Source organism: Sphaeramia orbicularis, chromosome 14, assembly GCF_902148855.1.
Source record: "Sphaeramia orbicularis chromosome 14, fSphaOr1.1, whole genome shotgun sequence".
In the NCBI taxonomy this organism is placed as follows: domain Eukaryota; kingdom Metazoa; phylum Chordata; class Actinopteri; order Kurtiformes; family Apogonidae; genus Sphaeramia; species Sphaeramia orbicularis.
This window is the reverse complement of record NC_043970.1, coordinates 24,545,484-24,570,117: the sequence shown is the minus strand read 5'-3', so window position 1 is coordinate 24,570,117 and position 24,634 is coordinate 24,545,484. Positions and strand designations below refer to the sequence as shown.

The following is a 24,634-nucleotide window of genomic DNA, read 5'->3' as shown; positions in this document are numbered from 1 at the left end:
TGGACTGATGCCAAAATATGATACAATATGTGCGAGGGGTGGAGTTTGTTGTGCCTGGCACCACTTGTTTAACTGATGCTTTGCTTTATTTACTACCAGTGAATTTACAACAGCATCAGTTTTTCCAATGCACACACGTTGTTCATATTCAGTTAAACAGATCTTCTTCATTATACACAAAATAGAAATAAGTCTTTTTCCTAAAAGAAAATCTTAAATGAATAAAGCAAAACTAATAGTTAATTAAAAAAACATTAAAGTGACTCAAAGGAGCTGATATTATCATTTTCAGATTTTCCCCCCATTGAAACTAGTCATATTGTAGTAAATTAATTATTTAAATGTTTTTATTCAACTTCCTTTAGCCTGTTTTATTAAGTAAATGTTGCTTTTATTTAATTAGCACATATCAATTCACTCAAGTTCCAGTTTTTTATAGTGCACTCAACTTATCTACAGTGAACTGAACAGATTTCTCTCCAGTTCTGCCTCTTCTTTTATTATAAAGACAACGGAGGGAGATGAGTCTTTCTCCTTCTGCACTGACTGTGACTGTTTGCTAATTGAAACTACAGCTGCCTTACAAGATACTGATGTATTGACAAGTGGAATAGGCCACAAAGCACGTCTATGATAAGTACTGTAGATAGATGAGACTGAAAGCAGCAGTGTGCATCTTTAGTGCTTTCCTGTTCCTGATGGAATTGTTATGGGACTGGGAAATCATCTGAAGAGGGGTAGAGAGTAGAGCATCCATCAAGTTGCTTTTAAACTAAGCTGTAATGTCTCTGCTGTCAGGAGGAAAACCAGATGTACAACCTGTATCTGAATAATCTCACTGATGTAGAACTTTACTTACATATAGTGTGCATAGACTGTCTTTTTTATCATGACAGGTTGATTAACCATATGGAGACGTACACTAAAGGTCTTCAATTTCTATTGTTAATCCGTGGCTACACTTCAAAACTATACCATTAACACAAATCTCCCACAACACAATCCATTACAGATTCTTTAAGTTGTAGGTCTTGTTTCAACCACAGCTCTGTTCTTAATTGACTCCACCATGGAGTAAATGAGAAGAAAATGAAAAGACAGATTACTCTAATGGAAGGAAATGAAGTGTGAAAAGAGACATTCATCCCAGTATTTTCTAGGATGCAGTGCATTATTAAATTGAAATACAACAAGGAGCTGGATGCTGTGTATGACAAATTCTGCTGCGATCACAGAAGATGATGTAATTGTTAATATCGGGCATTTGTGCAACAAGACATCCAGTCATATGCTCTTCAGCTGGCAAGACAAAAAAAAAAAAATGGATGCAATTGGCACAGATGAAGCAAACATAAGGAATGGAGAATGAATATGCAGGCTGTGAACACAACAATTTATTGCCAATTAAACTGCATTTCACCCTTTGTCATGGAGTTGAAATTTGTTTAAAGATGGTCCATTTACCTCCTGTAGCGACTGTATAATGCTATACTGTAGCTCTCATGCAAATAGCGAATCTGGATTTTGTTCTGCTCCAGATAAAGGTCAGGTCTTATGAGCTTCTCAGCACCATTAAGACACAGTTTGTTTAAAGCCTGTCTGAAGGACAATGCTCAATGAACCAGAACACAGACAGGGCGTGATAAATGAAAGGGAAAAGTTATGGTTCCACTCAATGAAGTCAAAGGGCAGATGGAGGATAAGACTGTCTCTCATCTCAATATGCCGTTATCCTCACTTCTCCAAAACCAGACAGTCAGTAAAAGGAAAATGTGATGCTTGGAAATGGGACCCCGTGCTCAGTCATGGTGGTAGTATCGCATTTATCCTGCTTTTATAAGAGGAAATCGCAGCGAGAGGGATGCAACTATGACCTTTTGTTTGTTTGTTTTTTTTGTAGCCCTGTTCTTCCAGCTTGTGCTCACTTAATTTAATTTTCATCATTTTCCTCCTGCTTCCCTTTTTTAAAATGTATTTCCACTCTCCTGTGGTGTCACACCCACAAGCCAAATTAGATTATCAATTCATTAAGTTGACTAATGGAATCATTTATCAGTCTCACCCCATTATTTCCTGTAGTCTTTACTTGTTTCTTCATTCAAATAAGTACAAAATCTGCAGAAATTATAACAGACAACGCTACCGGGAAATTCACCTTAGTTGTTGAAATGAATTCATGAACACAGACCTCCGCTGAGGGCCCCACATGGACTCACGTAGTGTGATCTGAAGGCCTCGTATCTGAGCCCAGCGGAAGTTGCCTATTGATTTGCTTGTCTAGTGGCTCTCTGTAATAATAAGGAAATAAAGCCCCTGGATATTAGAAGATTGATGTCAATCAGCAGCCCGCCTCGAGTGTGGCTTGTCCCATCCTATTAGTGCTCTCTCCATGCACTGAGTGCTCGCTGATGACTCCACTGATATGCAAGTGAAGAGAGGAGGAGGTTGTCTGTTGCCATCTCGAGCAGGATTCCCCGATGATTGCTCATTCTGTCATCTAAGTCATTGTCGGCTGGGAGATTGTTACGGATCTGTGGAACATCAGGGCAAAGTCAGATCTTATACCTCCAGTCTAAATGTCACAGATAATCAAAGATGATGCCAGGGGACACTTATTAAAAACAGTTTTGGGTCAGGTCACATCACTAGTTTTCCTGATTAAAAAATACAACCTAACACTCGTGCCAATTGTATTGTAAATGCCAATTGTAGGAAAAAAAAGTTACAATTGTACTTTTTACTCCACAGCCATAGCTTGAATTTGATGCTAAAAATTATATCTAAAAAATTTGAAAATGTATTCAGTCTGTTGATTATATAGATGATTAAGTTTCAAGTATTAGATTTTCATTATTTTGTGAATATTATTGATATTTATGAGTTTGAACATCTGTGAGTTGCTTAAAAGGCCCAGTCCCCGTGTTACCACAAAAATACCAATTTTTAATTTTCAAGTTACTTATAATTCCGATATTTGAGAAACTTTCAGAAAGTAATGATCTTTTGATACATTTTGGGTGATGCATACAATGGTAAAGCATCGTCCACGTGTTACTATGGCAACCTGTCCATGTGTTACCACATTCTCATGTCAATAAAACAGAGACTTTTCAATATTTTATTCCAAAATGTATTTTCAGCATAGTTGAACATAATATCTAAAAGGTTTTGTCCTACTTGATATCAATTTCTGTTGAGAATGGCATGCTTTGAATGTTTGCGTAAAGCTTAAAAAATTGATGTCTGTTTCAAGTTCATGTGTTACCAAGCAGTAATCTGATATTTTTCACCTAAAAATTTTATATCCCCAAATTGTGTTCTACATAATGTTATAGTGCTTATAAATACCTGCTCAAATAAGTCTAATACATGCATATAAGTTACTCTGCTTACATGACAGAGACTGTTGAACACAAAATGTGTCCATGTGTTACTGCTTGATCGGACCCAGTGACTTCATTTGGGAACCGTGCTCCTTTCCCTTTGGTTTTTTCAATTATTATTTTCTGACCAATGTTTTACGCCTAACAGTGAAGCTGAAGACTCCTGTAATCACTTAATCACTAGAACATCACATGTATATTCTACATGGAAAACTTTTTATGGAAAACAGCATATCCAGATCTATCCCATTTGGAAGAGTTAATCAGCCACACTTTTTCTGATTAACTTCCAGGCTAATTTTTCTGTGAAACTTACATTTACCCAGAGGCGATTTCTCACAGACTGCAAGGGAAGCTCGGCTTCCCCTAAAATTCCGAAAATTAAATGGTCAAATATGTACGGTTGTGTTGACAATTCATTGACTACAAATGTGTTAGAACACATTCATCTCACATGTGAGTTTGTTCAGAATCAGCTTTATCACAAATCAACAGACTTGATGTTGTTCACTTCTCATCCATTCTCCTTGTGCTGTTTTCTCATACGATCTCTGCTCAGTGCATTTGCCCGTAGATGCTCAGCGTCCATGCACTTCAGTGGGACTGAGAGGAACAGTTTTTTTCATTGCCTCAAAACTGGACGGTAATTGGATAAATGCCATGATGTTGTCCCGCCCCCGGACGCTTGGCATCTCTGGGGGTGAATGGAGCTGTGGGCGGAGCTCGGCTGGGCTGGACGCCAGGCTTCCACATGCTGATTGGAGGATCAGTTGAAAGGCTGAATCCCATTTGATTGACAGCTATTTTGAGATCTACTCCTTCGCTTGACAGAGTTCAGTTTAATACCGTCGCGCATTCTGCTGTGAAATCAAGAGAGAAACCATCATGAAATTACTTATTCATTTCTTGCACTGTAAATAAAACACACTCATTGTGCTTCCTTGTTTCAGTTTAACATAATTTCAATGTTTTTTCTTGTTTAGTTGGTACGATAAGGTCACTGACCATTTTCTTAAAAAGGAACGGAGGGCCGAATTTATGTTTAAATAGCTTGACTTTTTTTTTTTTATGTAAGCCGACAATGAGCTTCTGCTCTCTGAAAGACAAGCAGCCGCCGCTGCATTTACCATATTTTATTCATCTAATTTCAATTCTATTCTGTACTGTTCCCAGATCGTTGTTGCTCTAACAGAAGACCTGATGTGGCATTAGCTTTAAGTACTAGCAGTGATTTGGCATGCACAGCATTATCAGTCTCTCCAGAAACAAGTCAGCGGTCTTTAAACTCTTAAGACCTTTGGTTTCCTCTGAGTCCCAAACATATCCTAAATCTGTTTTATTGAATGTGCGGACAGACTGACGTAGTTTCCCAAAGGATGATAAATGGTACTTTATTGTATTTGTGGCACCACTCAGAATAAGATAATAGTAATCTCAGTCTGCCATGGCAATTACCGCTTCTAATTTATTAACCAACTTGCTACACATCACCTCTTGAGTGTGCAGCGTTCCTCGGCTCTGATGCAGTAAATAAGGTAATGAGCTGTATTTCATTTCTCAAGCAGTCCTACTTCAGCTCTGCACAGCGCAACTTTCATAAATGTCTGTTATCTCTGTGTGATTTTACTCACATCGCCTCGACTTTATTTGTGGAGCTGAGGGAAGGGTTAAATAGGACTGTATTATTCCAGTACATTACATTTATACCTGATTAGAGTCTTTCAGACACAATAAATTTAGAATGAGTGGCAATAAGGGGTAATTTTCTAACTATAAATAGGGAGCTTGTCTGTGTTTCTGCACAGAAATTCCAGCTCTGGCAAAAGTGATTAGTGTTGTTACCTTGACAGTAATACCAGGTTGGATTATATAGATTAAATTCACTGATGAACAGAACTTTGCATTTATATGACTTTTTTAAGTTGCGATAACACATGTTCACACTGAAAACCACATTTTTGTTTGACAAAAGTCTGCTTCCTTTTCATGTAAAAGGCTTCTTATGAAATCAAGTGAAGGTTAAACACATTTAATGGATCCTCATGACTGGCTGGTTATGGCATGTGTGATAGAAGTTGATATTTTCAGAGCTTCTAAAAGGAATAAAAGCCATTTCAATCGCTTGTTACTGTCAATTGTTTTGGCTAACAGTGACAAATTAATTGGTGCCGTATTTACAATTTAGCATGTAGACATTCAAGGGCTGCCACTCAAATTGAACGGTTGTAGCTCTGCCCTGAAGAAATGCCTGATGAAGGTCTGAATTTCCAGCCACGATATCTGTGTTTTGTAAATTCTTTTTTATTTTCAGTCAACAAAAAGTAAGGCAACTCTCAAAATTTGCAGTAACTGGTTGCTGTCATGAAGAATTTACAATGTTTATAATGTTACATGTGCAAGAAATGCATACAACTTAATGAGACAGAAAGGAAATAGCCTATGGCATTTATCCTGTTTTGTATTTATTGATTCACATTATAATAATTCATCAAAGAACTCAGTTTCCAGCTCCATTCTCTGCAGCTTCAACTGTAAACAACCAATTAAGGTTTAGAAATGATAGTGGTGTGGTAGCACTATTTGCTTCTCTGTAATCACCACAGTGAGGTCTCCAACCTGTACACATTGATCCTGTATTGATCTGTGTATGAGAAACTAACTCAGCTCTCCATTCTCACTCTCCACTTCACTCGATATTCGAGCTACTGAATGGTCTAAAGCTGACCAATACAGACAGAGAGACATAGACAGACACAAAAGGGAAGGAGACACAGGAGTTTGGTTTCCATTTTGGCAAAAGAAAAGGACACTCTTAGCAATTACGAGGAGGGAGGCAGCCTTATACACTTCAGTCCTACATGAAGACCTCCCTTTACACTCTTTATTCTCTCTGGAAGTGAGACATGTCAAATATGCTTAGTTTGCCTTTAAAATACAGCTTTAGCTGCTCTTGTTGTGACAGAATAAGGCTACAAGGAAATGTTTCTGCTCCATCTCAGAACATCAAAAGGTCTTTGAATTGCTTATGTCACCAAGAAAGATGAATGTGGTGTTGTCGTGTCTGCCAGTAAAATGTAAAACCATGTGTCAATTCTGTCCTCCTAGAAGGGGCTTTGTAAAGAAATTGTTTACTCTTCCACTTGAATAGTGTGATCAAACTTTTATTAGTGGGTTGGATGGTAGTAAAACTACTCTGCATCAGCAAATCTTATAATGGCTTGCAACAATTTTCAATGTTTTATGAGCAAACTATAGCTTGTGCTGTGGCACATTTTATTTTCACATTTATTCAGACACTATTATTCATAAAACCATAAATGTATGTTTCCTGCTGTGGACATCTTTATACAATCAATAAAGACAAAGTCAGTTTTCCACATTGAATGTTTGCCTTTTGGCAAGTAGATAAAAAAAAAACAACACTTTCTCATGTAGAAAACAATGCATTTAATCAATACACACAAAATGAGCCAGGCAGGTGAACAATATGCATCCATAATAGTTTCATGAAGTGGTAAGAATTGATCTCACAGAGATTTAACAGATATAAACAATGGAGTAAATAACCATGAAACTATCAAGCTGAACATTTCAGATTCAGTAGGATCAAAAGCATTTCTTTTCAGTTTACCATTCAACTGACTTACTGTTAAAGCAGACATTTTCCTGTATTTTACACAAATAATATGTGAATTCACATTAGATCAAAATTCAACCATCCACTAAAAAAGATTTTAAATAAATCTTTTGACTTCCAGCTCTAGGCCTGCAGCCTCTTTCATCCTCCTGAATCACTGAAGCTAATAGAAACATTCACATGAGAATATCTCAGTCATTTTCTGTCTGTGTCAACAACATCCTTTCATCTATAAGCATGGAAAGTGTGCAGGCAGCTTTTCTGCCTCATTAAGACAACCTGTCACCCAGAATGCAAGCTAATTAAGGTGTCAAAACAGACAGCATTGTTTCATGCAGACATGTGTAGACACATTGTAAGGAGGATTATATCCAGTCCCTCATTTTTGTCAGTATTTATCAACCTGCATTTGTACGACACAAAACACATTGAATTGTTTTCTGCTTACAATGGCTGTTTTACACTACATGAATATTTATATATTTATTTTATGTGCTTTTCTAATTCATTATGCAGTGGCATTGATCAATATGAGAAGTGAAATAGCAGGTAGGATAGAAGTTGTGAGAAGGTGAAACAAAATAGTGTAGAGTATTAGATGATAAAAAAGAAATATGGAGATTTTATTGATGCCAACAGCATGAAAGCGAAAATACAGCTCTCAGTCAGTTGCAGTATTTTCAGTCCGCTCGTCTCACCGTCTTAATAAGATAGCAATTACCATAGATTTTTTTTTATTTGTTTATTTATTTATCTATTTTGTCAAACAGTTCCCAGAGAGCATATTGTATATTTCCCCTGCTCTATCTAACAGTCTGAAGTGAAACCCTGGCAAAATATGCTGAAAAACTAAATCAGCATTACAGTCTTCAAACTTTACGAAAGCCCTTTCCACATGAAAATATATAAACAAGGCAACTATCTTTGTAGATTTCTAATAGTGTATAACTGGCAGCCAGATAGAAAATTCTTGATCATGTTCAAGGTAACTGCCCCATCAAAGCAACAGTAACATGCAAAGAAGTTCAGTATTGTTGATGTGTTGAGAAAGTAAACCCTTACACATAAAGAAAGTGTAGCAGATAATAAGGTAAATGTGACAATTTTGGACCACAGTGCCATCATTAGGCTGCAAAAAACACTTACACTGCATAAACTGATTTACCAGTCTGTCGTTCCTCAGGCGTTTAAGGCAGATGTAGGCAGCTTGTTGGAGCTCAGATAGAAAGGAGTAGGTGATAAGAAATCTTTATATTAGGCCTCCCTCCTTTGTTTGGTAATTTCTTATAGGTGAAGGAGCTTCATCAGACAACACAGAAATGCGCTTGTTCAAAAGAAATAGTTGCTTTCTCAGTGATCAGAGGGGTGGATGTCAAACACTTAGTATTTATACACTGTGTGGCAATAATTTCTGTACGTTTATTTATTTATTTATTTAAGGAGTGACATTTTGCTTTTTTTTTATTTTTTTAATGGAATTATGCATTTTAAAAACATTCCCCTGTGGTCTACATAAACTGTAAATGCTATGCTTGGATCTGAATTCTTCATTAATTCAACTCCACAGGTCCATCTTCAACCCTATTTCTGAGTAATGACACCAGAAAGGTCGTTTTGAGCAAACGGAAAAACACAAACACCTCCTTTAATTTGTTTATATGTGATTTTATCAAATACTACAGATCTCTACAGAATATTTTAAATATGTCCAGAAAAGCCAGAAAACTTTATTCTAGTTTATCTAAGTCCTTCTTGTTTTAAATGTATCTTGCCTTGGTCCTTTGTACTCTATTGTCCAGTCAGATCTATTTTTCATGTATTTTTCTTTCTGTATCTCTATTTTCATTACACTTCAAATGTCTTTATCTTTTTGTTTATTTTGTTTCAGATATTTGCAATAGTTCTGTTTCACCATTCCACCATTCCACCATGTCTCCTAATGTATTTCAGTTTTATTCTTCTGTAACATTTTTCCATTCTTGATATGTAAATTAGCTTCGTGCCAACAACAATACAAAAAAAAGTCATTTTGAGCACTGGCTCTTTAAATGCAAATGAGCCACTTCATGCCCCACCCCCTCCAGGTTGTTGACTGTGCTGCTCTGTCCCGTTCAACCAACAACTGAACATTTTAAGTAATCGGCTCGAAGTTTGGACATATTTTCAGTATGGACTACAACCGCTGCTGCTGAAAAACAATTATGTCGTACTCTGAGAAATGTTTGTCAGAAGTCTTGACCTTATATGTGCAAATCTTTTGATGTAACTAGTTACAACCCTAACCCTAACCCTAACAAATTAAGAAGGAATTGAAACAGGTTGTAGAAATCCTCTAGAATTTTGCCAAAATGAATATAAAGATAGCTTTGCAGCACCTGGTGGGTTCAAATTCAAACTTTATGAACTATTAGGGTCCAAATACACAAATAAATGTACCAAAGACTAATAAAAGTGGGTTTAGCAAAACATGTATTGGAAATTATCATCTTAACTGACTGTACTTGTTTTGCATATTTTTAAAGGGGAAATGCACAAACCATGTGTTATTCGAACATGACAGTGATTGGATTAATTAACTCTAACTTTATTCATATAATAAATATATTCGATTGAATTCAAAGAAGATGGTAATTTTTTTTTTTTTGGTAGAAAGATCGGAATTTAACTCAATTAGTTGCTGTCAGTTCAGTTTGCAATTAGTGTCATCTTAATGAGATGAAAACTGATGTGGACTTTTTTCAGACGAGTGGGAGTTAGTGTTAGGAAAATGTAAGAAGAATAATCAAGGATTTCTTATTTCATTACTGACAATGTGTTTGCATCACTTAAATATACAATACATTTAATATTCTTGTCTGCTTTGTTCAGTGTGATTATGCAAGTGCTGTTTGCTATATCTATCCTCTGTTCATCTGCTTATGTGGTATTTACTTAGACATCAAGGTTGAAGCAGCAGGCAATGCCTCAGCTGCAAAGTGCATATTGTATCTTGGTGAGGAGAAAGTTAAAAAAAAAAAAAAAAAAAAAAAAATTAAATTAATTGTATATATGATTAAATTGCAGTTTCAGTTACATTTGTTAAAAACAACATCAAGGCAGGCATCTTTGGCGGTTCTTGGCAGCACTTAGTTAGGACTACAGAAAGGCACCAAGAATTGGTTTAAAAGATAAAAAGTCAACCAAGACATGAAAAATAAGATGAAAATAATTGGTGTGAATACAGTGGAGAGAAGATTCCAGAATCATACAGCATGTGCCTTTAAGCCTTTTTATCCTCCAGTATTTCACCACTCTGAGGTTTGACTGCCTGCAGCGTATGATTATGGAAGAGTCTTTGATAATATACAGTTATTCTTCAAGCTGCTATTCACCACTGTCAGTTTTAATCAGCCACAGACTGGACCCTCAAAAGAACGGCCTTTATAGAATCACCCTTCATTTATAGCTTAATAATGTACAATAGCATCAAAAAGAAAAAACTATAGGTTCTGATTTTTAGAATGAAAATACAGTTAAAAAGCAATAGTACATATTTGGATGCATATTTGTAAGAGGCTGTATTATTTTTCCTGTTGTAACCTAAATATGCCTGTTTTTACTTATATCCTGAAAGAAACACATGCATAAATAATGAGCCTATTTGAATATCTACAATAGATGAGAGGAAGACTTACACAAGAGGTCAGCCTCTCACCTCATTAAGCATATTTTTTGTAGATTATCTTCAGGCAGCCTTGATGATTCTGTAATGAAACTGTCAAAAAGACATACTGCTCCAGAGCTCTGTTCTATATGTTGCTTTTGAGGCTTACTGGCTGGAAAAAATATTGCTTAATGCAGCTATATTCTCTTTTTTTTTTTTTCCACAGGCCAGAAGGCAAGCTTTGGTGAGCGAACACTGGACCCAGACACGGATGTTTTCACACACTCGTCGACGCAGGACACAGAGAGTGAAGTTCACTCAGTCACCACCCACTCACCGGGACACATCCCAGACCATCGACCCGTCCTCAAGGGCATGCTGCTTCACGAGCACCTTCTTACGAGAGACTTCCAAGGGGACCAGCATTTTTTTAGGAGGGATGGCTCTGTAGCTGCATATCCCACCATGCCTAGCTCTGTGCCTGCCTCAGATGTAGGAGACCCCATCACTCAGTTGGTGCCCCATGAGGATGCCCCGGCCTTTTCAGACATTGCCTCCACTGCCACTGCAGCTGCTACCTCCCCACTGACCACATTTTCTCCCACCACACCAAGGCCACCCATGTCTCTTCCTCAAAAGAAGCCCACTGTGGACAAGACCAGGGAAGCAGAGAAAGTAGCTCCTACCACAGACTCCCTAACCACTCAAGTGACACCAAATAATAAAAATGAGAACAACCCCGGGACTTCTTTATCATTTCAGAGAACTAGGCCTCCAAGTTGGAGTGTTTTTCCAGCAGAGGCTACTCCTGCGTCCTTTTCGGTGATGACAGAGAAAGGGGAAGCTAAGGAAACACTCAAAAACAAAAGCAACCCTGACAACTTCTCATCAACTCCCCGCTTAAGAAGTACCCCCACAAAGTCCACCACTGTGATCACAGCTACCACCATCACCACCATGCAAACATCTGGTAGGCATGTTTACTTCTCATCTGACTTTCAAAGACGTACACAACATTCAGATGACTTTGTGCAAAAAATAGCCGTATCAACAAAATTACTTTTTCCCTCTGAAAGTTAAAAACTAAGAGTTTTAGCCCTAAAATTGAACACACACATCCCAGAGGACAATGGAAAATTAAGAATCAGGTCATCAACACTCCTCTGTTCATTTTGCATGCTGCACACAACTATCATTTCTCCACCAGGGGTAAGAAATTCGCTCATGTGTCAAAAACAATCTGATTTTCCCTGATGTGTCCTGCCTGTCCTTTCCACCGGCCACTGTGGGCTAAAGCCCCAGATGAGCGGTGTCAGAAAGGAAATCAGCAGAGATAGTTAGAGGGTTATGTGGTCCACTGAGACACAGGTGGGCTGTCAGAAAGATCAGTGGTCCGGGAAAAAGGGTATCACTCGCCTCTATACTGTCTCCCACAGAACCATGCAGTCTGAATTTCACTGACCCTGAAGGCAACATCGAAATCCAGCAGCCGGTTGACCCTGGAGTGGAGTGTAACTACTTGGTGACTGTGTATCTGGGATATGGCATCGAGGTTCAGGTCAGTACCACCGCCTTACAAAGATGTTGGGCTTTATTGACAAATGAAAGCCGCAATGTGTAACTTCTAATATAGCAGATAAGTTCAAAGCCACATCCTTAAAGTATACAAATAAGTTCTTAAGCGAAATACCGTTACAAAAAAAGCGCACTTAATCGGTGGAGAGCACTGACATATTTTGGCTTAGGCTTAGCTGTTAAAGCATTTGCTCTTGTGTGGGCTGATGGAGATAGACAGGCAGCAAATGCAGAGCTGAGTGGGTGGACGGGGGCACAAGTGACAGGGTCTATCTCAGGTTGAATGTTTGCTTGGTAAGTCTTTTCACAAAAGGTTATAAAACTTAACTGTCAGGGTGTGTGTGTTCCCTGGCATTTGCAATTCCTCAAACGCCTCATTTACCACAGGAGACTTTAAAATGTGTGAGCTTTGTCTTGCTGCCTCTGGAGGGCTCAGATAAGTCTTGACAGAGTATATGTTTGAGAGTGTATTTTTCTCTGGAAGCTTCCACTGAGAAACTTAAGCAAATCTTAAACCACTTATAACCACATGCACATTCATGTACACACGCACACACACACACACGCCTCTGAATGTGACACTTTAGCTGTCAAATCCGCAGCATCTTTAGTAAATTCAGCAAAGGGAAACTCCCATTGACATTTTACATACACACATACAGACACACACACACACACACAAATATCAATCATGGCTGATGAATAAACAGGAGAAAGCCCTGTGCTTCTGTTGCACTATGTGAACAGATGGAGCCCCAAACTAAACAGACAACTGCTGGGCATGCCTGAAGAGAATGAAGAGCCATGTTCTGTGTTCCTGGTGAAGACATAAACTGACTGAAGATGAAGGATTGAAACTGAAGTCAAGCATATAAGTCACAGTCTCTCATCACCAGCGTCTGAATCTGTCTGCAGGTTTTTCAGGTCAAGGTTTTGAGGGAACAAAGGGAATCACAATGTAAACTAGTTTTGTAGTCGTGTTTGATCATGTCGAAATGCACGAAGACGGATGAATTATGCATTTAAATGAAAAATGCAACGAAATGGCTGTGTTATTATTAATAATATAACAACTTTGCGCAAGTTCAGAGCTTATTGTGATCAATGAGTGGCTACAAATTCTCCCCGTCTACTGGTTATTCGATTTCCTCAGTGGACAGAAGTGCACAGAAATATTCAGAAATATGAACACGTTACACCAGTTTGAGCTTCTTTACACCTGCTCCCTTTTTGTTTTAGGTTTGATTTTTAAGATTTTGATCTTTTAAACTCTTCATGGCTCCAGTGTGATTATCTTTCCCTTTCCTCTTAAAACAAACTTTTACCATTACACCAAGCATAAAAAGCAAACGCAAATGTTTTGCAACAGTGTTGTTCAGACAATGCAGGTTACTTTAAATTATAAACTTCCAATGGACCCCCAGACTATCTATCTGGGTCTAATACCTGATGATGTAATTAAAAGAGAAGATGCTTACTTATTTAGAATATTAATTCTTGCCTGCAAAAAGGTTGTCACAAGGAACTGGTTAAAAAGTGACCCTCTTTGACCATAGCAATGGCTGGACATTATAAAGGAAATATATACCATGGAAAATTTAATGTTTCATCTGAGTATTAAAGTGGGAACTGGGAGAAATGGACCATATTCAAGGACACTAATTCTTGTTACCAGATCTGATGCAGAAAAACAGACAAGTGCATAAAAAACAGCATCCTCCATTGTTGTTTTGTGCTCTTTTTTGCTGTTACTGTACTGTAAAAGTGTTTTAAAAAATTTAAATAAAAAGTAAAAAAAAAACATACTTTTACCAAAGGGCATATCCTGGTTTTATCTAAGCTGCTTGTTTTACTTGTTATTTATTAGATTTTTATAACCTTTTTATGTCCTTTTATTTACATCCTTTATTTGTATTTTCTATTTTACCAATTTCATTGTAAAACACTTTACATATTGTGGGAGTGCTCTATAAATAAAGATTATTATTATGGCATCAGGTGGGAAAACAGATGCATTAAAACTGGCGAAGCAAAGCAGCTCACAGTACTGAATGTTAAGTATAGCATTACCACATTTTTAACTAAAAAGTAAGGATGTGGGTGATTTAGTCGGACCCTGGCATACATAATGTACGTGATGCATCATGCGGTATCCTTGTTTATAAAATGACCCACAAGGACACATAATAATACCAATATGCATCTGTCATATTATCATTTTATCTTCATATGTGGTACTCCTGTCCAGGGTTGAACATATTCAGTAAGGAACATTTTCTGTTTTTCTTTCTATTTAATTCATACTAGTAAATATGGCTGCAGGTTATTTTGTGTACAGTAATGAGATATAATAAATTCTGTATTTGCTTGATAATCACTGAAAACCATTAAGTGGCTTAAGAACAAAATTATATTTTTGTGTTTTGTTATGAATGGCAGCATATTTATTTAAACAGCACAAAACTATTTAACTACAATCAGCCATCTTATCATTGAGAGTTCTACATTTATGATGTTTCTGCTTTTTCTTTCAGTGATATTATTTTTACGGAAAATACAGAAAAAAAATGAACCCTTGTTTGAGCTCAGACCTTTTCCCTCATCATTCTCTGTTTGGTGCAACCTTTTAGAAATATGAAGTAACGCTGAATCTTTTTAGTGTTTACTTTAGGTCAACTTGACATTTCCTGCGATACCTTAAACTGAGCCAAATATTGAAATACAGGAAATGCTTGTGCTTCACGCTTCAGAGCAGAGGAGCTGTGGGAGGAACATAATGGTTGAAGAGCATGTTCTAGTTTTGGCAGCTGGCCTCCGTTATGAAAAGCAGTCATCAGACAGGCCAGTCACTTGAAAGCGAGGAAATTAGGCAAAAGGAAAACTGTGAAGGACAGATGCGGTGACTTTAAAATAAATATGCTGAGCTGGTGTTGATGTATGGTATCAACCGGTCAGAACATAACAGGTAGATATTTTCTGCCGCTTCCAGCATCAAGACCCCTCAAACAGTCATCAGCATTCAAATGCACGTCAGCGAGTGGTGGATGATGAATAAGTTCACACCTTTTCAGTGTTTGCTCAATACGCTTTCAGGGCTCTGACAGCTTGCAGGAGAGTGATGTTGAAAAATGTATCAGGAGAATTTTCTGCTTTCAGCCTGTTCAACCCCTCTGCCACAGCTAACGACATTTAATGCAGTGCCCCATCTGGTGATTCTGGCCAAATTACAATTTATTTCCAGAAGAGCTGCACAAATATTAGGAGATTTAGTCCATCTTTCAACACTAAGATGAACTAAATGTCCAATAAATATTCAAAAAGCTGAAAACGGTGCTAGTTTTGTGTGTTTTTTTTTTTTTTTTTGCAGGACTTTGGGTACTGTGCATATCATCTAGTTTTCAGTTAATGAATAATTTATGTAGATTTCCTATCAAAAATAAGTGTATGATGAAGGAACAGGGTTAATACAAAGAGAAATGGTATAATAATAATAATAATGATGATAATAATAATTAAAAGAAAGAGGTGTATTTCAGGTTGAGTTCCTTGAATCTGACCCTGATGGCGCTTGAATTATGCCATTATTTAGATATTTATAATTTTTTTTTGCATTTCATGTATTTTTCAGTGTTTTTTTTTTTAAATGCAGCACGTCTGAATATTCAAACATCATTTGCAGTCAAGGTTATATTTGCCTATCAATAACTCATCTCACACATTCTGTTGACTATGTGTTATTATTTTAATAACACTGAATTGCTGTTCTTATAGCCGTATCTCTTTTCTGTTCTGCCTTCTATACCCGTCTACTTCTCTTTTCCTACAGTCACTTTTGAAATAAGATATTAGTAGAGGACAGATGGAGGTTTTCTAGAACTGGGCTTAAAATCTGTTTTGGAGCTTTTTTTATTTGATCAAATAAATCCGGTGGGTTATCTAGCTATCAGCTCCTTCCAGGCCATCTGTCCTGCTCTGATTTCGTCGTCCCCTCCGTTCACTGATCTACCTGCCTGGGTCTCGAGGAGTTGCCATCTATGGCTTAGCACGGGTCGTCTCAGCTCTGTTTCAGGGCGGCGGTGGCCCCATCCTAAACCTGCACTGAAAGAGAATGTATTATATGGGAATAACTGTGAGTGTTGATACTTTTCTGGGGTTAGAAGCCCAGACATGGGCAATTTCTCTCTCCACTGTCAGAAAAGGCTGATTGGAAGGGAGTGCTTCTATTTTCTGAGGGATTTAAATTACTATTTTTCAAAGACACGACAGAGAGGATTTTGGGTTCAGTACTGTGTTCTTATATTTTCCCTTCATCCTTGTTCTATTTCTTGAACCTCTTCCATCATCTCTTAGTATTCTTACCTTCTCTTTTCCCTTTCCTTAATCAGTTTCCAGTTCTTCTACCGCCCATTATGAAATTTAATTAGCAGGACATGGGAATAAATGAGAGTAGCATGACTGCAGTTTGACATTTTGTATGATTTATGACTTTTACAGTAATTTTTTTTTAACAAGTGTCAAATGCACCATGCAAAGTGATAGAAATATATGCATAAAATGAAAAAAAAAATCATGTTTTTTTGTTTATCAAAATATAGCAAATTAACTTCTTTTATTTTGTTAATTAGAGATTGTAAAAACCAAACACAGATATACACAGAAATAAATCCTCATATCTCATTGGGGAAAATTATAGCTCTCTTGTACTTCATCCTCAAGCTAAATATTAAGACCAATTCCCAAAAAAGAAAAATAATCCATATGAACCAAACATCTAATGAGCCACTAGTCCAAATGTGGTAATGAGTTACAACAAGGTGGGAATGAAGTACTCTTAGGGTGGATCAGCGAAGTGGTCCTAAAAGGATTGAGATGTTACAGAGCATGCAGAGTGTTTATAGCTTTTCCTGACTTCAGGGTTAACGATTGGTATTTGATGTTGCCTCTGCGACCACGCTCTTCTGACTCCAATCAATAGTCATGTTAATAAGCAGCACCAATACTTGACACACAGCCTCCTCTCACTGCTGGGTGAATTGCTGTATTGATCTTTGTACTCTCATTTTAATTTCAGTACTCCTTACAAAAGAAGCAAAATGCACATGGCACTGACCCGGCTGATGGGAAGGGAATTAAATTTGTTTTGTTGGTGTTCAGTGACCAATTTTGCTTGTAAAAAAGCATCTCTAAAACATTTTTGAAGCTTTGCCAAAAGTTAGTCTTTAACTTTACACCCTCATGAAGCAAGTTTGTTTCACACTGACATATGTTTTGCTCATTATAAGTGAAATGAAAACCGTGGTGTGAGGTTTTAACATGGTAACGCACATGTTTTGGCTACCCTCTGACTGGTCTCTAGCAGCAAAAATGAAACAAGGTGCAGCAGATATGTCGCAGAGAAACCGAGGCTGACTGAATAATGGAGGCCAAGACAGGCTTGCTGCCTTTAATCAACTTGAGATGAGGCAGAGGGAAGCCTTCATCATGCTGCGCCTTGGGGGAGTAAGACGGGACATAAAGAAGGCCAGTTTGATCTTGATGAGCTTTTTAGGGTGTCAGGGCTTTGCTGAGATGAGTTTTCATGAGGCCTAGCCATCCCAAGAGGAATGCTTTCAGGTGACACTAATTGCTCCTCCACCCAGCTAGCTGTCATAAAGGAAGAAGACTGTCTGGAATAAGGCTTTCTCTCCAACTCTTTCAGTGTCACGATGAGGATAGGAGAGTAAATATGCATGCCAGAGAATATGAAGAGTAATCAGCAATGCATGAATTTAAATCTATGCAAAACTGCACGCTGCAACAAATAAACTGGGATGTCAAGGCCTGAGATGCACCTCGAAATACAAAGCAGATTTTCCAGGAAGTAAAACTCACAATTCAAAGTGTTTTAAAATGCACAAGTCCTAATAGTTTATGTAAAATCTAAAGAAAAGCTAACAGGAAAGTCATACTGGAGACGATGATCAGACAGTTAAAATGTGACATTAGTGTAAATGGGCAAGTTAGGATTATATTCAGCCACTGTCTTAAGCACATTCTCATTAACATTCAGCTTTTGCTGATTGGCACAGATCCATTGTCTTAGACAGCTGGGCAGTCTTGGCTGTTTTATTTGGAGGTGAATGTTCAATTAAGATAGCTTTTTAGTATAATGAGAACTGGAATGACTCTCTTTTGTATGGATTTATCAGCAGATGCACAAAACGCCAACTGGCTGCGGTAAAACAAGCATATTTAGAAGCACTGTGATTTAGAAACTTAAGTCTTCCACAGGACCGTGAGGTACAGTAGGTACTCTTCAGTGTGCCGCTGTTTAGGCCAGAAGGTTTTATCATGGTAATGATGACACTGCAGCTGGTGAGTCCAATAGCTGCTGATTTATTGGCCCCAGCAGCAGGGTCATTTAATTTCCATGTATAGTGGGATAATTTTGATTACATACTGCTCATTTTTGCATCAGCAATGACTCCTGCGAGTCGGTGTAAATGTTGACTGCAAAACACCACCAGATGTTTTCAGCAGTAAATTATCAGTGAGAGACAGTCTCTGTGGAGAGGAGAGGTAACGTGTACTGTATACTCACACACAAATTAATACATGAGTAAATGAAGATGAAATGTTATGTTTAAAACAAAAATTTTTGTTGACAGCTTTTTTTTTTCAAATCTCAAAGAAGCGCAAACAAAATAGTAACTTCCTTATCATGATACAGATCATCTGTTATATGAGACTTGCTGTTAGATAGCAAAGGTGACTCTAGTCACAGATTAAAAGGATGCCAGGCCACTTTCTGCTTAGATGTGATAAGACAGGCTTCACCACTGCTCACTGGCACAGTTTCACTGCAGAACATCGGTTGCTTCCTGTGCTGCAAAGGTCTTTGCAAACACATCAAAATAAGTTATTCAGTCCAGTAAATATTGCTCGGCTTTGACGTGATTATTTTAGAGATCTTCTCTATCTGTGTGCAGTTCTAGACCTGCCAATTGTACTTTGGCCTTGCAGAATGGCCCATGCCATATTGGTTTGATTGAAGAGACAGTGGCTAGAGGAGAGAAAGGACCCTCTACATAGAAGTGCTTTCATTTTGATTGGGCTCAGGAAGTATTTTATTGGAGAGGTGGATAAAAAGGATACTTGAAATAAAAGAGCACCCGCATGGATGATATCCTACATTTCTTGCATTGTGTGTGTGTGTATATATATATATATATATATATATATATATATATATATATATATATATATATATATTTATTTATTTATTTTTCTTTTACAAGCTCTAAAAAGCACACCCTACATATGTTTACTCACATTCTTTATTCTTTCAACATAATTCTGAAAATGGAACAACAACATTGTAGATGGTATCCTCTGATAATGTTGTGGTTGGTGCAGAAGTGTGCATGGTCAGCCAAATCCCCAGTCCCACAAATGTGTCTGCTGAGGCAGAGATTCCAGCTCAGAGTTACAATAAGCCTGCTCTCATTACAATGTGCACTCACACATGCATGTGCTTGTGTGTGTGTGTATGTGTGTGTGCGCGCGCGCAAGGGACAGAGTGAGAAAGCGGCCCCTCTGGGCTTTTGGCTGCAGTGTTGGTGAAGATAAGGTAGTCTGATGCCTCCTGACATGGCCAATGATTCATAATTGAGGCAGGACAGCTGTTGCGGGCTCCACTGACAGGTCCCAGGGTGGATGACAGATGATAGGACCCTCTGGGACCACACTGTATATCAGCCCAAATGTTCATTGTCCACTGTCTGCTCACCTGTCCTACATAATCCTAATGGATAGTAATGTAATTTGTTACAATAGTGCACAAAACCACATGCAATTCAATTCCATTAACACCTGTGCAGGCAGGTGTTTTACTGCATTCTGAAGACATCAGCGTTAACGTATGATTATAATTAAAGTCAAGTCTGGCAGTTGTCTAAACTTATATTTTCAGGTAGTTCAGCTACAAAATGTCAATGCAAGTCAATTAAGATAACTGATCTTAATTTAATACTAGAAGAACAAATAATACAAATTAATTGTATTGTTTTTTTGGTAAAAAATAAGCTTTAACATGCTATTTACACAGACTTATACAGGCTTTAAACCGTACTGTTGATCTTTATGATATGTAACATTGTGAAACGGTCTATTTTAATCCAAACACTTTTCCTAAACTGGACCATGTAGGTGGTTTTATTCAAACTGTGACAAAAAACTGAAAAGTCACTTTTCTTTCAACCCTGTTTTCTTGGTACAAAGTCATGTGTCAAATCCATTCATGCACTCAGAGAGCAAAATGATGCATTACATTATGTATTACATGACATGTTTTGTGCATATGGGTCTAAATAGGCTAGTCATACTATTATGTCTGCGCAAAAATCAGTCAGCATCACGATGCCAATCTATCTGATATATGTATATGTATAATCAGAACTGTGTCCACATGGTTTGCATGGCCTTAACCTCTTAAAGCCTGTAGTCTCTTCACTTCAATAATATACCGTCAATATATATAAATCTTTAAGGCAAACCATAGAACTGTTGACTGATCTATTCTGTTATATCAGGATTTGTAAAATATTGAAACCTACCATAGGATTTTAAAGACAAGAAAGCACAAAAGAAAGTAACTGTCATTGCTGTTGCCCTTGAGAAAGAACAATTTTATATTCAAGTGGCATTACTTTATTACTCACTGTGACACTTAGTTTCATCACTTATCACACAATGACAATGTTCACTGTGTTAGTACTTGTATTAAATATTTTTTGATTTTATAGTGTTTCTCAAAGAATATACTACTTGATTTTGCCATTTGGCTGCTTTTTGTGTTCTCTAAAATGGTCACAGGCTGTGTTGTGTTTAATTCTGACTGTGATAAAAATCCAATCAGTCAATCAAAGTGGCCAGTCACATGTATCAGTGTGAAAGAGTCACCTCTAAGCTGAGCCTCAGTGTCCATTAGCCCTTCTGCACTCGTCATCTGCCCTTTGACTGAATGACAGCTAGTCAACACGAGCTAATTCATGTTACTTCTGCAATCGTGCAATGTGCTCACCCTACCCACAGTCTCAGCTTTTCCAGGCGGCTGCACTAAAACTCCTGCACACATATTACCTCAGGGACACGAGCCTATGGAGGGCTACCCTTTTTCTGCCTCATGGCGTTCCTGAGACCTGAGCCTACTACCTTTGACAGCATTAGCTTTCAGAGCATGCTATACGTTTTACTGCTGACTTCAAATAGTGTTGACTTTGATTTGATTTTGCTGTTTGCCCAGCAATTTTGGGATTTCTTTGAGCCCCAAGCAGTAATGTATCACCCCCATTTATTAGCACAGACAAATGCATAAAACATTTAGCTATTGTTTTTCATTAAAGGGGTCATATTTTGCTAAACCCACTTTTATTAGTCTTTGGTACATTTAATTGTGTATTTGGACCCTAATAGTTCAAAAAGTTTGAATTTGAACCCTCCAGGTGCTGCAAAGCTATCTTTATATTCATTTTGGCAAAAATCGAGCAGATTTCTACAACCTGTTTTCATTCCTGCTTAATTTGTTATGTCTATAACTAGTTATGTCACAACATTTGCACATATAAGGTCAAGACTTCAGACCAGGGTGAGATTTGTCAAAAAAAAACAGCAGCAGTTTTATACGTGGGGGTGCGGTCCATAACTACCATAACTAACGCTGGCGTGAAATGAAAGTGAAACTTTACATACTTTCAATATCCAACTCCTGGGTTCTATTCCTCTATTATACAGCAGATCTTACACAAAATGTTCACAACTTCTAACCTGTATCCTCTGGACACACAAATGCTGGGCCCCATGAATTTGTCACGTTTAGCCCCCCTTTACGGCGCCCCAGTGCATGGGGACATTTGCGAATACTGAGACTGCCGACAGTTCGGTTCAGATGAATGTTAGTGCCAGTAATGTAGGATATAGGTGTAAGAAAACTATCACAACCTGCCTGTTATTTCAATTGGTTGGTTGTCCCCCCTGAGGATGAAATTCATTGAGCAGAAGTAAGGATGTAAAAACCAGAGGGTGGGTTGATCCCCCCCCCATCCCACCCAACAAACTGCACCCTGCTTCCGATGAACATTTCTCCGACTACACCATAATTGTTTGTCAGCAGCAGCAATTGTAGTCCATACTGAAAATATGTCCAAACTTCGAGCCGATTACTTAAAATGTTCAGTTGTTGGTTGAATGGGACAAAGCAGCACAGCTAACAGCCTGGAGGGGGTGGGGCATGAAGTGGCTCATTTGCATTTAAAGGGCAAGTGCTCAAAATGACCTTTCTGGTGTCATTACTCAGAAATAGGGTTGAAGATGGACCTGTGGAGTTGAATTAATGAAGAATTCAGACCCAAGCATAGCATTTACAGCTTATGTAGATCACAGGGAAATGTTTTAAAATACATAATTCCATTTTTTTAAAAAAAAAGCAAAATATCACTTCTTTAATTTGTATTTGCAGTGTGTATAATCATAAACACATTTCTGTGCAGAAAGTAATTCTATTCATGGCATGCTACTGGACTGGATTAACATACTTCTTTTATAACTCTGTGGGGAATGAATCAGATGTTTCTCCTAAACATGTCAGTACTCCATTATCCAGACAGTTTAACTACATGCAATTCTCCAGAGATTTGTTCACCAGATTTAGCTGCAGATGCTGCTCAAGCCTGTTGAAGACATAAAATGCTGCTGTCAGAGTATCTTACAGGCCAAGGAGAAAACAAAGGCATTATTATTAACTTATTTCTGTAGCACTGATGAAGGCACTGAAAACTAAAGGGATTAATCCATCCTTGCAACTCCAAAATGTCACCATAATCAAAGAAATGGTTTACAATAAATTGACAAAATGTCTGACTTTAAGAGGCAACAAGAGGCTTACACTGCAGAAAATCTCAGATTATTTAGACAAAACATGGTTGAAAGGAAAAGCAGATGCAATGCTGCTGAATTCCCAAGCCATCTGTTAGAAACTCATACAGCAAACTGATTTATAAGAAGTGGAGACTTTTGCTCATGTAAATAAGAAAATAATGGGTATAGATAACACGGGTAGTAATAATTGTGTAAGTTATAATAGAGCTGCAAAGACAATGCAATAACTATTGACAGTAAGTGTTTCAATGTACAAAGATGCATCACAAAGGATATAACTGCTGGTTATTAAAAGTGTCCACGCTTGATGTCCACAGCAAGTTTATTCTTCACAGAAGATAGGTGGTACAACATGAAAACACCATGAAAACGAAATACAAACAGAAAATTAAACAAGGTTTCACTGAAATGTCATTCATACACAACACTGTAAACATAAATTAAAAGTCACTGTTACCGTGTTTGCCTGGATAACCAACAGAAAAATGGGACGAGGGTATAGTGTTCTCTGTTCGGAACCGCCAGATCTGTCCTTCCCTCCTGCGCTGTCCTTCGCTTCCATGTTGGAGGCCACATGACTAACGTGACCTTTGAGCAGGGCGAACTTAGTGCAAAATACTTATTTGACTTAGCAAAACAACTTAAATTACAACAAATCAGATATTTCAATAATGAAGTGCAAAATAAAATTAACCCAAAAAACTGAAAATATAATAATCCGGTTAATAAACTGCTGTGTTGCCATAGCAAGTTGAGGACCTGAAACTCTATCCGTTACAAAGCACATTTCAACCAGTGAACTGCTTTAATATCACACCACAAACACGATGCTAATAGTGCCTGTGTGTTTTTTTTTACTGCAATTTGTGTTTCTGTAGGTCTTGAATGTGAGTATGCTGGAGGGGGAGCAGGTGATAGTGGAGGACACAGGTGGTCGAGAGCCCTCCATCCTGGCCAATGAGACCGTCTTGTTGCGAGGCCTTGTATTACGCAGCTGGAGCAACCAAATTTCCATCCGCTTCCGTAGTGACCATCAGTCTAATTCTGGATTCCTCCTCCTGCGTTACCAAGGTGAGCTGATATGTGGTCTAATTATACTAATTCACCAATGCCTACTCACCTTCGCATTGGGGACTAAGGATTCCAAATAGATGTTATGTGTTTTGTGTGTCTGTGACATTCTGGTCTAAACCTGCGGAACTGTGTGTTAACAGCTGTCATCGCATGTTGTACTTGTTTGTAGTTCCGCCTGACTTTGTGGTTTCATTTGCTCAGAGACAACTTTTGTTTGGTTGTGGGACAGTGATTAATTAGAAATGTCACTCAACAGAAGGCGCTCTGCCTCACTAAGAAAACAAAGATAAGAAAAAGTAAAAAAAAAAAAAAGAAAGACAGAAAAAGAAGCATTATAGTTAACCAACAATGGGCTTAATCATCTACAATACAGTGAAAAGTCTATTTTTTTTTCTGCGTACAGAACAT

General features: G+C 37.8%; 1 protein-coding gene across 5 annotated transcripts in view; it reads left to right on the top strand.

Moving 5' to 3' along the window:
• Positions 1-24,634, top strand: part of LOC115432816 (seizure protein 6-like) — a 103,127-nt gene that overhangs the window by 42,918 nt on the left and 35,575 nt on the right. For all 5 annotated transcript variants that reach the window (XR_003937257.1, XR_003937255.1, XR_003937256.1 and 2 more), the window contains exons 2-4: positions 10,890-11,633; positions 12,100-12,221; positions 24,031-24,223. Coding sequence is in view for 2 of the 5 variants with exons in the window: in XM_030153824.1 (XP_030009684.1) it covers positions 10,890-11,633; positions 12,100-12,221; positions 24,031-24,223 (1,059 nt within the window). In the remaining 3 variants the exon portion in view is untranslated. The remainder of the gene's footprint in view (positions 1-10,889; positions 11,634-12,099; positions 12,222-24,030; positions 24,224-24,634) is intronic.